The 17,732-nt window shown below is 43.1% G+C and overlaps 1 protein-coding gene across 4 annotated transcripts in view; it reads left to right on the top strand.

Annotated features, from left to right (window-relative positions):
* The window catches only part of RD3 (RD3 regulator of GUCY2D), a 30,479-nt gene extending 13,822 nt beyond the window's left edge, over positions 1-16,657 (top strand). For all 4 annotated transcript variants that reach the window (XM_042449829.1, XM_042449575.1, XM_042449747.1 and 1 more), the window contains 2 exons: positions 11,561-11,886; positions 13,438-16,657. In XM_042449829.1, the coding sequence (XP_042305763.1) occupies positions 11,591-11,886; positions 13,438-13,735 (594 nt within the window). In that variant the 5' untranslated portion in view covers positions 11,561-11,590 and the 3' untranslated portion in view covers positions 13,736-16,657. The remainder of the gene's footprint in view (positions 1-11,560; positions 11,887-13,437) is intronic.
* Positions 16,658-17,732: the final 1,075 nt, after the last annotated feature.

The following is a 17,732-nucleotide window of genomic DNA, read 5'->3' as shown; positions in this document are numbered from 1 at the left end:
GGAACACAGGGGGCTGCTTTAAACTGAGAGCATTTGCGTATTTAATATTATCACCCCTCACTGGCAATGTCTCTCTAGGTATTCTTTCCTAGCCCTGTCTGAAAATATCTAGTGGTCTTTTTATCCATGGATTCAACCATCCACTGCTTGAAGCCATTAAATATGTATATATAAATTCCAATAAACAAACCTTGATTTTGCCATTTTATATAAGGGACACCATGTTACTACGCCATTGCACTTAATGGGACTTGAGCATCCATGGATTTTGATATCCATAGTGGGTCCTGGAACCAAACCCCTGTGGGTATCAAAGGCCTGCTGTATTCTGGAGGAAGGCAATGGCAGATACCCTCTGAGTATTCCTTGCTAAAGTAAACTCTTATGAAATTCATAGAGTTGCAGGTGAACTGAATGCTCCAGAAACCCTCCAGGAAATATGATTCTTCTTGAAAGCAAAACTTGGAAGTATTATGTGGTTCAGGTTCTCAATGAAGATTTTAAATAAAACAATTATATAACTTCGTTGTCTCATTATGAGATACTGCTACGCAACATGGAAAACAGGAGGAAAAGAAGGAGATGGCACTGTAACTGGATTGATCCAAACAAGAAAGCCACAGCTTTCAGTTTGCAAGACTGGAAAAGGGCAGTTCATGATAGTGCTCTTTAAAGACTCTAATTCATAGAGTCACCATAGGTGGAAGTCAACTTGACAGCAAATTTTAAAAAAACACACAATTTTATTTGCACAGCAGTAGAAACAGATTCTTTATAGTGCAGGAATCACAGTGTTTACAGGGAAATGAACTTCAAATAAGTGGAAATGAACTTCTGGTCATTGTTGTTGTTGTGCCTTCAAGTTGTTTCTGATTTATGGAGACCCTAAAACAAACTTATAATAGAGTTTTCTTGGAAGGTTTCTTTGGGCATTGCCACCCTCTGAGACTGAGCGGGTATGATTTGCCCAAGTGGGTTTTCATAGCTGAGTGGAGATTCAAACCCTGGCCTCCAGAGTCATAGGCCAATGCTAAAACCATCACACCACGCTGGCTCTGGTCATTACCAGCTGTTTCTTTTTAAAATGAGAAACAAGAGATGAAGTAAAAAATTAGCTCACCAAGACCCTGTCCAGATGGGCCATTTTGTACGTACTCTGTACGTATTAGGGTTGCCTGGGGCGTCTCTTTTAGATGCCCACAACCCTAGTACGTACAGAGTATGTACAAAATGGCGGTGCCCTGTTCACACAGACACCGCCATTTTGAGGTAATGGCCGCATCGTGTCCAAATGGCATGGTGCGGCCATTACATCTTGGCGCCGCTGAAGGGCGCTTGTGGCGCCCTTTCAGTGGCACCAGAAGGAGCTCTGTTTTGGAGCTCCTTTTGCTGCGCTTATTGCTGGCACGGCCTTTAAACAGCCGCACCAGCGATAGAGAGAGAAAGGGGCCAAGTGACCCCTTTCTCTCTCTCCCTGCTGCTGTTGAGGTGTCTTTGGGGCATGAAGCCCCAAGGATGCCCCTTTCCAGGCCGCGGGGAAGTGGCCTTTTGCCGCTTTCCTGAGGCCAGGAAAAGCGGCGGATCGGGGCCTCCTGGGTTGCCACTGTTGCAGCTCAGGCCCTGATCTGTCGGGGAAAGGGGCAGGTGCAGGCCGCCCTAAAAGGGCAGTCTGTACACAGCCTAAGACACTGATGTTGCCCACTTCTGCTCTACAGTGTGCTCCAGATTATTCACATGATGCAGGGTCTCATCTTGGAAATGGGGAAAGCTCCCCATAATAGTTTTATGGTCATAAGAGAAATGTACAGTCCAAGAAAGACAATTATTTTATATCCAGTTTCAAAACTGCAGAGCAGGACACTGCCATTTGCCCCTTTCAGATGCAGCTGGTTGTCCAGTGCCATGATATTTTCTGTTATTAATTTCTTTGGTATGAGTTAAAGCACATGATATCAGCATCATTCACAGCCAAACAGAAAAGGCCTGTGCTTAGGGTTGCCATAAGTCAGGACCTCCAAACCGGGACAAATGTAGGACAAATTTTTCAAATGTAGGACACGCGAAAAAATTGATGTTTTTTTTAAAAATGTTAATATAAATGCCTGTTTCTTAGGCATGATCAAAATGGAGGACATTTGGGCATTATTTCTAGACAGATGGCAGAAATGGACTTCGCTTTCTGGCAAAACACCCCCGACCTCCATTCCAAAACACACATGACAGCACATTTGGGCATTTCACATGGCTTTACTTAACATGGCAATCTCTTGCATCAGAGGCTTATTCCATAACCAAACCCCTTGGGTTTAACACTTAGCATGGTTTAACATGGCTATGCATGTTGAACATGTCAAGGTGGTTTCACCGTTCTTGCACCAAGTGTACTTCTCAGAAGTGTGTGTCAAGGGACTTTGGTTTTTCTTCACTGCGCATGAGTTTGTAAAAATCACAGCAATTTACATTGGCCTTGCCTCAGAACCAAAACCACACAGAAAAGGCACTTTGGAAAGTCACACTCTCTCGGCTTCTGAAACAGTGCATGCATGCCTCTCAAGCTGACCCACTCATATCATCTTCATCATCATCATCATCACCACCACACTATCACTGTCAAAGTAAGGGAGACTTGTTAGCACTAAAAGCACCCCCAAAAAACTCACCTTGAGGCCTCTCTGGCCACTCGCTCACCACCTCCTTCCCCTCCTCCTTTTCCTCCCCCTCCTCCTCTCCTCCATTCGCCTGGGGGCTGGGGCGGATGGAGCGGAGGAGGAGGGTGGTGCGCGGCTGCGCGCAGGAGGCGAACCGCCTCCAGCTTCGCCTCCTCCACACGGCCGCGTGGCCTGGAGAAGAGGGGGCAGAGGAGGAGGAGGTGAGTGGCGCGGCCGCGCGGGGAGGCAAAGGCGGACGGAGCCAGCGCCTCTTGCGCGCGGGCGCACCACCCTCCCCACCTCCCTGCGCGGCCGCACCACCTTCCCCCGCCTCCTCCACCCCCTCTTCTCCTCCTCCCCGCGCGCCCGTGCGCAAGAGGCACTGGCTCCATCCGCCTTTGCTTCCTCCATGGGGGCGGGCGCAAAGCCTGGGGGCGAGGGGGCGGAGGAGGAGGGTGGTGCGGGCGCGCGGGGAGGCGCCTCCACCGCCCCAGGCAGGCCTCGCTGCCCTCCTCTTCCTCTCCGCCTCCCCGAGGAGGAGGAGGAGGGCAGCAAGGCCCTGCAGGCAGCAGCAACTCGGCTGCAACCGGGGGGGTCCCAGTTTTTGGGCTGCACCCGTGCCGGGAGGGGCCCAGGTCCCCAAAATCGGGAAATACATGGGTGCCAGGTTATGGCAACCCTACCTGTGCTGATGGCAGGCCTCAGCCTGGGAGGTTAATGCAAAAGAGGATTAATGTATGCTAATTGGTGATCATTATCTGCTGGGAAAGCCCCTGACTGTGAATGGTTTTCCTTTTGCCCTTCTGATGTCTGAGCTGGAATAACCATTAGCCTGTAGAGCCTGGTCTGCCAGGCCCAGGAAAACCCAGAGAAGTGAAGACAAGCAGTCACTCAAAGGGAAGGTATTTTTACCATACATCAAAGGAGTCACAGACAGAATAGGCAAACTGGTGAGGAAGCATAACCTGCAAATGGTTTACAAACCAATGAAGAAAATCCAGCAAATGCTTCGCTCAGCCAAGGACCAGAGAGACCCTCTCACAGCCGCAGGAGTTTACCGCATACCATGCAGCTGTGGACAAGTCTACATAGGGACCACCAAACGCAGTGTGCAAACAAGAATCAAGGAACACGAGAGACACTGCAGACTGGGCCAGCCAGAAAAATCAGCAGTAGCAGAAATGCCCACAAACCATCCGGGGCATAAAATACTGTTTGAAAACACTGAAATTCTGGACCATGCCAACAACTACCATGACAGGATGCACAGGGAACCCATTGAAATCCACAAACATCTGGATAATTTCAACCGGAAAGAAGAAACCCTTAAAGTGAACAAAATTTGGCTACCAGTCCTGAGGAATAGCAAAATGAGGACTCAGCAAATGCAAATGCGAAACCACTCAGAGTCAGGAGCTTTCCCAGCAGCTAATGATCACCAATTAGCAGACATTAATCCTCTTTTGCATTAGCCTCGCAGCCTGAGGCCTGCCATCAGCACAGAACAAGACACATGCAAATCACTCTTGCATTCCCAGGCTCACACAGTATATATACACCCAACTTTTTCCAGGCAAAACATTCTCTTGAAATGCCAGCCACAGATGCTGGCAAAACGCCAGGAAGAAAATTTTCTAGAACATGGCCTGAAACATAGCCTGAAAAAAACACAAAAAAATATGGACGCCGGCCATGAAAGCCTTTGACTTTACACTGAGATGAAGACTTTGTGCCCTAAGCAGCAGTGTCAGTACAGTCATTCCTCTTGTGTATCCAAGGCAAAGCCTATGTAATGAAGTATTAGAGTGTAAGCCATCAGTTGGATTCTAGCCCTTGTAGCTATTCATTGTGTTAATTAACAAAACAGTACCTTGAAGAGTCATACTTCCATCAGTGAAGAACTTTCCTCCACCAGTACCAATAGTTATCTTTCAACACTGTTATTATGTTCATAGTTGCTTTGGCCCATTCATCACCTGGTAGACAACCTTCTGCTAATCACCTGCTCTCTGTTTAGCAAAACAGGTTGTCTGAGGGGCAACCCAATACTGGGGCCTTACTAGCTTAGTATAAAACACCAGAGCATGTGCTCCATTGGTATAGTCTTTGAGAATCCAAGGTCACTTCCATGCCACACAGGTGGAAGAGTCTGAGTTTGTGGATTTAATGGAACAATACATTGGTAGAAAATGTGTGATGAGGAGAAATATAGCAGTGGAAAACTTTCTGCCCCATGCCAGTGGGCAGTATGTATTTATTTAATCTATATAATCTTGCTATTCAATCATATTGTTTGCTGAATTTACACTTTTCGAGTATACACCTAAAACCATAGCATGTAAACGGACCAGGGTTGTAGCTACAGCGAGGCTATAAGAATTAGATAATAATAGAAACAGGGTAATTAGAAATAAGAATTCTGCCCTCCAATGAAATTTTCCTTTGGTCTCCAAACTTCTAGTGTTGCAGTAACTTAAAAGTTCAGTTGAGAATTTAGAAATTATTTTAGCATCTAAAGAAAATGGGGAGGCAAAGTGACCAAAGGAATGCAAGCACAGCAAATACAAGAGTTTCAGGTGTGAATGATTTTCAGTGCATGTCTGAAATCTTGCATCTAAAAAATAATGTTTGTCCCATAAGACAAGTAAGTATGGGCTCAGTTCCATATACAATATACTGTATATACTCATGTACAAGTCAACCTCATATATAAGTCGAGGGAAGGTTTCACGGTCAAAATCATGGATTTTGATATGACCCATGGATAAGTCTGGGTTTTTATTTTCCTTACATTTTTTTTCTACTTAGGAAAGACAGATAGCTGCACAATCCTTTTGACTGGTAGAACTAATAGCTGTCTGACTTTTCACACTACAGAATTATAGCACTTTGATACCATTTTAACTGTCATGCTATTTTGAGGGCTTCCAGGTGGAAAATGTTGTGAGCTGTTAAACACATCTTTACAAACCCAGCACTACAGATCATCTGAAGCAGTCAATATGTAATTACTCTTTCTCCAATATCGTGCTGTTACCAACATTAAAAATATTACTTTTGAAAGTCATACAAGTCTGGGGGCTTTTAGAGATTTTTTTTCAAGGCAGGCATAAAGCTGTACATTTCTCCTATAGGAAATTAAGCCTTGTTCACTGGATTAGTCCTTGACAGTTTTTAGATGTTGGTATGCCTTCAAGTAATTTCTAAGGCAAATCTATCATGGGATTTTAAAGGTGTCATTTCAGTGTCATTTTAAAATTCATAATCGCTGTGATCACAGTTTCTCAAAAGTGAAATCACGAACTACCGCAGATTCCAAAATAAAGCTCAGTGATGTGTAAGCCATGACAAATAGTTTAAGCCAAGATGGTTCAATGGTATTTGCAGCAAACTTTTTGTTAGATTATGCTCTATGTTTGTCCATAGTTATGGGTATTCATTTGAATGGCAGCATGGATTAATGATTTCACATCACAAAGTTTTAGTAAAAACAGGACACAAAAACATTTTAAGTAAATAAAAAATTGGTTCAGAATAAGCTTTGAAAATCCTCTTCCAAACTTGAGCTTTATGGATTTGTTTTTAGCTCTTCCTAATGGAAAAGCTACAGTGGGTAATCTGATGATTAGCCCTGAAGTGAACTTTAAATTGAAAACACCAGTAGCATTTACACTACTCTGTGTATTCTCCCGCATGCTGTGATCAAGCAAATGACAAATGGGCCCAGCTCACCAAACTTCTCTATGATGATCTTCCTGTAGCTGAAAAGATCTTGAGGAAGAGATTGGGCAAATAAACCGGCTTTATAGTGACACGATTCACCTCTGGTTTGTTATCTTTAACTGTGCACAAGGCCAAGGCCACTTGCCCTTCTTGGCCTAAGGGTATCTGCAAGCAAGGTCATGCCTCTGTTTTGCTATGAAGCAGCACAGTTAAAGAATGGCAAGCAAGTAGACTTAGTCTTGATCTACATCTTCTATCTTGGAAAAGTTTGTCAATATTCTGCATTTCCTACTTAGTTATATTATTATTATGCTTTATTTATATAGCACTGTAGATTTACACAGCGCTGTACATACAAACAATAAAATAGATAAAGTAAACCTGCCCATGGGGTACAATCTAAGAAATAATAGCTTAATACATATAAATAATACATAACAATACAGGAAAGCATTCAATATAGTAAAGTAGGCAACAAATTAAAAATGTCAAATAACAAATAATAGTCACGCAGTGTCTGGGAATGCTTCTCTGAACAGGATATTCTTCAACTCAGTTTTGAAACTGAAACTATGGCCCTCTACAGACGGGCCTAAAGTGTTCCCCCGTCACGTGCTAGGGGTTGGCCGAGGGCGCACCGCCCATACTGGCCTTACCCCTAGCATGTGACGGGGCGTCAAAATGGCTGTGCCCTGTACACACAGGTGTCGCCATTTTGACCCGATGAACGCTTAGTGTCTGCATGTCCCAGCGCGTTTGTGATGCCACAAGTGCGTCATTGGCGCATTGTGGCGTCACAAACATGCCGCAAGAAGAACCCGCTTTTTAAGGGTTCTTTTTGCTCTGCGGGGAAGCCCCACGGTCTGGAGGCTGCGGCTTCCTTGCGGAGCAAACAAGGGCAGCAGGAGACGGTCCTTTTTGGGCGGTCTGTATCTCGCCTATATATGCTTAAGTAAGTAATGTCTCCTGGCCTGATAACCAACCTGTCTTAATAGTTAACAGCTGCATTGGGCGAAGGAGGTCTGTTCAGCTGACATCTGGGGCACAAGAAAGATGACATGTCCAGTTCCCTCCCACCAGCAAGCAAGGCTGCAATGAAGAATTCTGATTTTTGTATACTTTTGGTGGGAGGGGACAGCAAATTTCATCCTTCTTGTGGCCTGATCTCCAACTGAACTTCCTTTGCCTAGTGTGTCTTAAGGTGGGCTGGATGGGCATTTATGATCATGACAGTAGTGCCACACTTGTAACTACATAGTCTTACTTAATACAAGGCAGTTACAAGTCTGTAAATGCAATCAAGAATGCTAGCCATTATTTTTTGGCCTACAGCTCCCAGAATCTCGTACCAGGAGACTGTTTGCTAGGAAATTTGCCAGGAGATTCTAGGAATTGTAATCTCTAAAAAGTAACTTTTCCAGGTTCTGGTTTTAGGCTCCTTTGTTTTCCTATTCTACAAGGGCTCTCAGAATAGCTAACATCATCAAAGCACAAGAAATACAATAGAAACAAACAGAGCAGCCAAAGATATGCTTATGTTCAGCAAGTGAAAAACACATTATTCAGCAACTTGAAAACAAGTCATCCTGACAATATGAGCTGTTTGACAGTGGAATAGTGTTTCCTTCTTTGGAGGTTTAAACAGAGGCTGGACGTCCATCTGTCAGGAGGAGTGCTTTCACTTTGTGTTCCTGCATGACACGAGGTTTGTCTGAATGGTCATTGTGGTCTCTTCCACCTCTGTGATTCTAATCTAAGGTAAAAACAAGTTTGTTTGTTTGTTTGTTTGTTTTTAAAAAGGCAAAATCATCTAAGAAGCTGGGTCAAATAGTATGACTAGAAGGAGATCAGGGTTAGCACCAGAAGAGCTTCGTGGGGGAAGTATGCTAGATTTGGGGCACCACAGTTGAGAAGATCCCATTCAGAGTCAATGCTTGTTTCACTGCTAAAGGCAGTAGGATCCCAAGAAAGGCCCCTGTGGCTCTCTGGAGTAGTGCCCATCATCTTCCAACTATATGATTCACCACCATAGCCCCTATAGTCACATCATCAAGAAGAGCCCAGAAATGTAAGCAAATTTCTGTTGTCTGTATCAACAAACTTGTTCTAGCAGTTTGCATCTTCACCAGGAGGAGGTCTTCTGTAAAGCTAAGGGGTTCTAAACACCTAAAATACTTTGCATAATAACCAAAATTGCTTACAACTGAGGTGGATATTGCTAGAGATATATAGAAAAGCTAATGGCTTATGTTTTCTTGCTTGATGCTTGGTTAAGATAATATAAAAAGCAAATGTCAGAAGGTCAGTGTGTAGACATGAGATGTGCTGTGTTAGCCAAAAATTTGCTGAAGGAAGGGAGATGGACTTTTGTGATCACTCTCCCCCCTCCCATCTGTCTGGTTTCGGTAGGACTCATTCAGACAAGCCAGACTCCAACAACAATTTGCAACTTAGCAATATTTATAAGAGAGTCTGAAGTTTCACTTCTTGATTTTTGCAAACAAGTGTTTAGGCATTTGGAAATGTCAGCTAGAGAAATGACAACAAATGTAATATGTCATAGGAAATGCTCTATATGGAATGTATGTCTGTGGATGAGTGTGAAGCCCAGCCTCCTATTGTTCTACTGTTATAAAAATAGATGTTTGGGCATAGATCAGAGCTCACAGGCTCTGGAAATGATTCCTCTGTGAGTCTTCGGATGGAATAAAGCTTGTATTCCTCTCCTACCTTGGGCCTCGGTTTCCAGTTATTTGCATCCCATATCTGCAACACAACAAATGATTACTGTTGCTGGAAAAAAAGCCTAGAAGGAATGGTGAAGTCAATGCGGGTGGTCACTGTCTCTGTTAATAAAAAAAAGTACCAGTGTTTTACCCTTGTGAAGCTTGGATCCACTAGACCAGGGGTCGGCAACCCCCGGCCCGCAAGCCGCATGCAGCCCGGCAAGGCCGGGGGACCGGCCCAAGCCCGGTCCTGCCGCCGATTGCCAAAGGCCCCGCGCCAGCGGCAATCGGCGGCAGGACCGAGCCCCTTGTGCGAGGGCTTTGGTGGGCCACCGGCCTCCTTCTTGGCCTCCGCGGAGGCCGGGAAGGAGCCCGCGGGGCTGGGAAAGAGGGGGAGGCCTCCAGCGCTGGCAGCCCCCCCCGCCAACTCTTTCCTGGCCTCTGATGGGGCCTGGGCCCCGTCAGGGGCCGGGAAACAGCCAGCAGGGAGGCCTCCAACGCTGGCGCCCCCCACCGGCTCTTTCCCGGCCTCTGACGGGCTGTTGGGCTGGACTAGTGGACAAATGGCCACCCAGTGCCTGAGGCTGTATGGCTGTCACCAAAGTTTTGGGCCGGAAGTTAGATTGGAAGTGGCATTTCTTAGGACTTGACATGTTGACAACTGCAATTGTGAGGACAACTAACCAAGAATACTGAATATATCACTACACTATAAATACTGAGGACTGTGTGGGATGGAGCCATGGCAGTTAAAGTGATATCAAATTACTGTAACTAGGGTTCCCACATCTCAGGGTTGGACCCCCAAAGCCAAAGGGAGGAATCTCAAGGTGAGAGCATTGGCTTAAAAACTGCATATATATGTTATCCTCATTTGTTAGATTTCCTGTTTATTTGTATGGCATAGTCTGTGCAACTGTGATTAATGCTTAATGACATCACCAGGGCCTGCCCCCATGACACTGGAAGAGGTTTCACCTAGACCATAGGGCTTGACCGTGAAATCTTAGGCTTTGAGATAGGCTTTAGCTGGAAACACTATGACTGTAGATACATTCCCAATTTCATTTTGGAATGAAACCTTTTCCAATCACCCTGGTGGGGGAAAGCTACCCTGCTGTTTTCCCTAGATCTCTGTGGAGCTTTTGGCAGTATCAATCATGGTATCCTTTTGGGTTGTCTAGCTGGAATGGGTAAATAAATCATTCTACATGCAAAGGGGATGGAGAAGAGATGGAGAATAGATTTATGCCCACATGGTGCCCTGCTGTTAGAAGGATTAGGTGTTGGGATTAACTGGGAAGATTTTCACTTAGTCTTTTATGCAGCTGCTGACCACTTAGGCTTTCTCTGCCTGCTAAATATGGGATAGCTGCATCTTGTCATAGGTTATTAGTTGGAAAATAACTGGGTACACATAACATCATTTCCCCCTCTGTAGTCTTGTTTTTTTCAGCAGATGCTGTTAGAGACCTATAAAGTCTTTAATTCTGTTCCCTGGCAGAATAGTTGCATATGTATTTGCTTTCTCAAAAATATAAGGGCAAGATGAAATTAGTAGTAATTAAGGAAACAGAAACTTCTTTCTGCCAGAAAATCCTGCTTTGGTGGCGTATTGATTAAGCTAGAGAAGGCCAAGTACCTGCCTTCCCATTTCCTATCTATCCAAGTGCACCAAGTGCAACTCCCTTCCTAGGGAAGTTCCCTTGCTGTTGTCTTTTCACCATCAAGTGAAGACTTTTCTATTCCACCTGGTAAAATCGTAAAATCTTAAGAGTGGAAAGGGACAACAAAAATCATCTACTCCAGCCTCCTGCCATGTAGGAACACACAATTAAAGAACCACTGAAAGATGTCCATCCAACCTCTGTTTAAAGACCACTGAAGATGGAGAGTCCACCAGTTTCTGAGGCCATTTATTTCACTGTCAAACAGCTCTTACAGTAAAAAAAAAAAAAATCTTCCTAATACTTAGGTGCAGTCTCTTTCCTGTAATTTGAATTCATTGGTTCATGTTCTAGCCTCTGGAGCTACAGAAAACAAGCTTGATCCATCTTCTGCATAGCATTTCACCAGATATTTAAAGATGGCTATCATGTCGCCTCTCAGTCTTCTCTTTCCTCGTGAAACATACCCAGCTCCCTAAGTCATTCTTTATAAAACCTGGTCACTTTGGAGATATGCTGTTTAAATGACACAAGCATCTTAAGAGGCCAGAAGCTGTGCCAAAGCTGCACTCCAGACCTTAGGACTGGAGCATGGCTTTGGCACAGCTTCCGGCCTCTTAGGATGCATGTATCATTTAAACAGCATACCTCCAAAGTGACCCAAAGCAGCTTTAGTTAGGCCTCTCTGTTCAGGCCCTAAGTCACCTTGAGACTCCACTCTTGGGGAAGAAAGTGGGATATAAATAAACTGATTCATTGGTAGAATATGTACAACTCTTGATTTTTCCCATTGCAGAGAAAGGAAGGGGAGCAAGAGAGAGCAAGCATGTCACTGGCCTCCTGGTTTGGATGGAATGAACCCTCCAGTCGCATTTCCCAGAGAAGCCCCATAGAAATGGTGGTAGAGACCCTGATGATGGAGCTTGGCTGGCAGATCAAGGAAGCGGAGAAGCAGCAGCGAGAGCGAGAAAATGAGTATCGTAAGATAAAGACGGGTGTTGACTATGGCTGGCTGGTTAGCTACCCAAAGCATAGTTATGATATCAGTCCAGGGGAGCGTCTGCAGCTGGAGGACATGTGCTCCAAAATACATCCCTCCTATTGTGGGCCTGTCATTATCAGGTATGGTGACACCTTTCCCTCTCTCTGTTGTGAGAGTTAAAAGACAGTGGCCATGGTACATTGTTGCTGCGACCTAGGTAAATCCTTATTGTTCAGGCTGATTTGTTGCAAAAGGAGGATGGTACCACATTTTCTCACCTTGGTGTCTGTGTGTGAGCCCTATCACACCTATAGTCAATACAGTCAACTAGTGTATGATGTTGACACCCAGGACAAGGCCAGAAAACTCTCCTTTACTTTCTCAGAAGGGGTTTGCTCCAATAGTATTTGTTCCACAAATGAAAAATGGTAGAATCTAAAATGCCAGCATATCTTAACTTAAAGACCTCCATGCCAGTAACTAAACCTTAGGGGAGAGCATTTTAGCCTTTCAGAATTGGGGTTCTAATGTCAATGAAAAACTACCAAGTAGTTGTGTCATGGGGAGGGGCCATCTGGAGAAGCCCAAAGGGCCAGTGATCTCCAGTGCAACAGATAAAAAAGAGATCACTTGTGAGGGCATGTGTGGAAACAAGGCAGCTGCTTTCCAATTGATGGGAATGGACCTAGCAGCTGCTTAATGGTAAGTGTGGTTTAGGGGACTTTCACAATCCCTACATAGCTCCTAAACTAGGGGCTGCAAAGGAATCGTGAATACATAGCAATTACAAAGGTGTAACTGTAGGTTATGGATTCACAGTTGCCCAACAGGATTCCTGCCTGTCTGTCTGTAAGACTCTATACATTTAATGGTAACTGATAGGAAAAGTAATTTGTCCTTCCCTGACTGTACCCCACATTTGTTTCTCTACATCTCAAACTTGTTAATAAGATGTGTTTTCCCGTTTTCTTTTGAGAGTATTGTGTGTGTGATCCTATATCTTCCAATGCTCCACAGCTTTTTTTCTTTTAAAGTACTTACAACTTTGCTTCACTTAATATGGCCGGACACATCTTTTTCTTTGCTTGATATATCAATTCTGGATTTTTGAAAATTACTTAAATTTACATTATTTATGAATTATTTTGCTATTTTTTTCATAGTAGCTTAAAAATTCCACACAAGATGAACAACCTCTTTACAGAAGCACTTCCCACTTTGTTTTAAAATAGGGGTAGGCAACCTGCGGCCCGCGGGCCGGATGCGGCCCGGCAAGGCCTTGGGACCGGCCCCAGCCCGGTCCTGCCGCCGATTGCCGCCGGGGACTTTGGGGGGCAATTGTCTATAGAAGCCTCAGAAACATGCATTTATATTCACTTTTTTAAAAAATCAGCAAATTTTTTCGCGTGTCCTCCATTTTTTTAAAAAAGGTGTCTTCCATTTGAAAATTTTGTCCTACATTTGTCCTAGTTTATTTATATGTTTAGTTTTTTAAAAAAAAATATTTAATTATTTATTTTTTGGCTTCGGCCCCCAGTTGTCTGAGGGACAGCAACCCGGCCCCCGGCTCAAAAAGATTGCCTACCCCTGTTTTAAAATATAGATTTAAAGTTCAAATGTTTGTACATGTTCCATTCCAGGTGTGAACTATGTGTTGGGTCTTCCTTTCTTTCTTTCTTTTTACCTAATAGATTTCGTCAGCTTGTTACTGAATATGAACCAGAAGCCTCGGAAGTATCTCGGCTTTTCCGTTCTGTTCTGCAGGATGCCATTGAGAAGAGCAAAGAGGAAGAAGAGGCAAAGAAGCTTGCAAGACAGTGGAACACAAAGCACAAAACAAGCCTCTCTCTTACAACATTCAAATCCCGAGCCAGGATTTCACCATTCAGCAGCGATATCAAGACTATTTCGGAAGATGTCGAGAGAGGCACTGATCCTGCCAGGAGAGTATGGAGCATGCCTGAATTCAGGAGTACCAAGGACTACTGACTTTATTTATAACAATCACATTTTAGAAACAGATCATTTCATTCATTAATTTATTTACTTATTTATTTACCCTTTTCGATGGGCCTTTTTTGTCTCCTATATGGTACCCTTTCTTGGCTCTGTTCTGTTTTGAATTCACATGAACACATTTTGGACATCTTTTCTATACATCTCTGTGGTTGTTCGTGTTTTTCACTCTGTGTGCGTGCATAACAAACTTTTCATACAAAACTGACCTCTAGTAATACATATGGCCAGCTGTGTGGTATGCTGTGTGAAAAACTACGTAAAACTTAGCGTGTCTTCTGTAGACTGAAACTGAAAGAGAAGCCCAGAAAGTAATTGTGAATATCAGCTCTGTTTTTGTTCCAACCATCTTCCAGATATCTCTCCCACTGTAACTAACATGGATGCACATACTCTATAGACCAAGGGGGAATAGTGCAGACATAGGCTGCCCAAATGTTATTTCTCCTGAAATGTTCCCCAATGGTTATGAGAGTCAGTTTTGACACATTTCTGTCCAGGCCATTTTTTTTAATGAAGTGACCCCAAAGTTGACTTCTGGATCACTTCCTGTTGGAAAAGATGACTCTCCTAGGCTTTACATAGTCCAAGGGGACCAAAAATATGGTGAAATTGTTCCCACTGCCCCTGGGGTTATCTTGAGCACTGCCCTAGATTTGAGCACAAACATATTTCAAAGTTTTTCAGAAATGTGTATTTTGTCGGTGTATATGTCCCTTTGAGGATTCTATGGAGGGATGTGGACCCCAACCCCCCAGTTTCTTACCCCTGTTTAAACCAATCTCCTAAACAGCTCCAGCCAGTTATTGAGCAGCATATGCATTGTTGTGTGCCTTCAAGTTGTTTCTGACTTAGAGTGACCCTGGTTTTCTTGGCAAGGTTTGTTCAGAGAGTGTTTGCCTCTTCCTTCTGAAGCTGAGGGAGTGTGACTTGCCCAAGGTTATCCAGTGGGTTTCCATGTCTGAATGGTCATTCAAACCCTGGTCTCTAGAGTCATAGTCCAATGAGAACATGCTGGCTCTCTAGCAGTATAACTAGGGATCCACAAAAAGCAATTGCTGTACCCATGACCATACTCTTAAATTCTGACAGCCAGCTGCAACATTGTCACATTTACTCCTACACAGAATTCACGCAGTTTAACAAAATCTCAAATGAACAGCTAACATCACAAGATAGTAGAATATGCTCTTTTCCAAATGGTAGCCAGCTGTGACAACAGTGTCATGAGCTGGAGCAGTCGAAGAATTCCTACAAAGATATACTGCTGATCGTTATGGCAAACCTTTCATACAAGGCTGACCATGTATGTATAAAAGAGCCCACATTGATCTGTTGGCAGGTGGGGAATCTTTGCTCTTCCAGATCTTTTGGAGTTGGCTCTCAGAAACCCCAGCCAGCATGGACAAGGCATTATGGACATCAGAGGACATCAAAAGTGCCACAGGTTTGCCTCTAAAATAGGAGGTGGGAAAGCTGAACCTCACTGACTATAAAATCCAGCCCAAATTTGTGAGTGTGGGAGACGGGAATGACAGTTGTTTAGTGGGAGCTAATCTAATTTATATTTTGCTGTCTGGGGCGTTTGTACCTTCTTAGAGACTAGTAATTAGATGACCCTTATGAGCTGCTTCTCAGAGCAATGGAGGTAAGCCTCCATTCTTGTGAGGAATAAAGACATCCATGCAGATAATTTAGCATACTCCTCTTCAGTGCCATGGTAGGGCGGGCTTGCATAAATTTATCTTTTCTGTTGCCAAGAGCTCTTTAAAACTAGAAAGAGCTACCAGCTCTTATGCTAGTGAAAAGAAAAGAAGAGGTTTTGATGCACCGTTTCCATGGTGCATCTACTGTCACATTTCCTAATGGTGATCTGAAACTTAAGGTTGTGCATGAGAACTTTTCACTGGTTTGTGCTTTCCTTCCCTGTCTGAAGAAAGTTGTTTATGTGTCTGATCACAGTATGTACAAAAACCATTCAGTTCCAACTAGAACAGACCCATTGAATCAACTGCCGATTGGTAAACTGACACATACATCCCATGGATACAATGGGCCTACTCTGGTTGCGACTACTAGTTATGGATTAGATTAAAAGAGAGCACAGTTTGGATCATTTATCTTCTGGGCTTCAAGATTTCTTTGGAAAGATTTTGCTAGAGTTAGCCTTCAAATATATTAACAAAACAGAGCAGTGTGGATTTGCTGCACTGAAGAATTTTCTATCTCATCTCTTTATTTTCCTGAGAATACAAGCAAAATATTATTTGATACCAAACTCAGGGCTTAAAAATATCAAATCCAGTTTGAACCTGGTACACTTAAACTCAGGAGCAAGGGGGGAGAATCCAGACTATTTTGACAGTCAAGCATTTGCTATATTATTTTTTGTATCTTTGAATATTTGTAGGGTTATGGTGTTTGTATATTGCTTTTCCAACATTAAAATAAGAAGCAAAATTTCCAAACATGGGAGTGTAAAGGCTAATGGCATGTAGTCCCTTACTTGGACATTTCTTTTAAAACCTTTTCCACCAACACAAGAGTTCAGCCCCTGGGAAGATGCAGGGAGACGCTGTCCCAGAGGAATTCTGTCAGTCTGTATTGATCTACATTTAATAGGCCATTTTTTAAAAAAGGCAAACATTAGTTTATTGTGGACTCCCCTTGCTGTATCTAGTACTATGTGTATTCCTTTTTGTGTTCGGGAAAAATATAAGAAAAGCATGAAAAGCCATTTTCTAGTCATATGATCAACTTTTGTATCTGTGAGTGAATGTTTGTTGTATTACATTCTCAAATACATTTCTTTAATTTTTAGTTCCCCTTCTGATTGATTTATACGTTGTGTTCAATTTATTAGTAGCTATAGTAGTATTTCTGGCAGATTTGTAAATCTTGAGCACCAATTATGACAAAGGTTTTCCCAATTTAAATATAAATCCATTTATTTCAGCATACTCTGAATAGGATAAGCGCTCAGGAGCTGGGTATTGACATTGCTTAAGGCTATAATCATATAGTAGAATGTCCAACTAAACACACGTAGGATTGTGCTGCAGAGGATGATGGTAGTATAAATGGTAGTATATATATATATATATATATATATATATATATATAGGCTGTAATCTTGTCTCCACTTACTCAGTGTACCTCTGAGCAAACATGTGTAGCCTATAAGGTTTGCACCATTAACAGCCTAGAAGATTAGAAAGTGAAGGAAAAAGAGCATTGGCAGCAGGGGCTGGGGGGAGGATATGGGTTATGGAAATTGCAAAGCCAGTTTTCTAGAAAGCATTAAAGAAATGTATACAACATAGGCAAGTCTAAAGACATATAATTAAATAGCAAAGTCAGACTCATCCATGCCATTGTATTTCTGATTTCTATGTATGGGCGTAAAAGATGGAGAGGGAGGAAAGCTGACAGGAAGAAATTTAACTCATTTGAAATGTGGTGCTGGAGAAGAGTTCTATGGATACCATGGACTGCTGGAAAGACAAATGAATGGATCTTACAGCAAATCATGAGAGAAGGAGACTCACTGGAGAAAACAATAATGCTGGGTAAAGTGGAAGACAGGTGGAAAAGAGGGTTATTCTGTCAATTAGAAGCTTCAGTCAAAAAAGCTATGGCCCTCAGTTTGCAGGGCTGTTGATGATTAGGGATTTTGGAGGTCTCTCATTCACAGGGGTGATAACAACAATGACAACAGAAAACAGATTTTTAAGAAGAAGAAGAAGAAGAAGAAAAGATTGCTAAAGAATTAGCATGGCTTCTGCAAGGGGAAACCTTGTTGATAAGAAATTATTTGTAAAAATATCAACATCATTCACTGAGACACCCATAGCTATCTTACAGTTTTGTTTTTCAAATTTCAACAAGGGTTGGACAATCTGCACCAAAGGCTCTTAAGAAATAATGAAAGTAATGAGAAGATTCTTTCAAGGTAGGAGGAAGACTGGTT

The sequence above is a fragment of the Sceloporus undulatus genome, chromosome 1, assembly GCF_019175285.1.
Source record: "Sceloporus undulatus isolate JIND9_A2432 ecotype Alabama chromosome 1, SceUnd_v1.1, whole genome shotgun sequence".
NCBI lineage: Eukaryota > Metazoa > Chordata > Lepidosauria > Squamata > Phrynosomatidae > Sceloporus > Sceloporus undulatus.
This window is presented reverse-complemented; position numbering and strand designations above follow the sequence as displayed.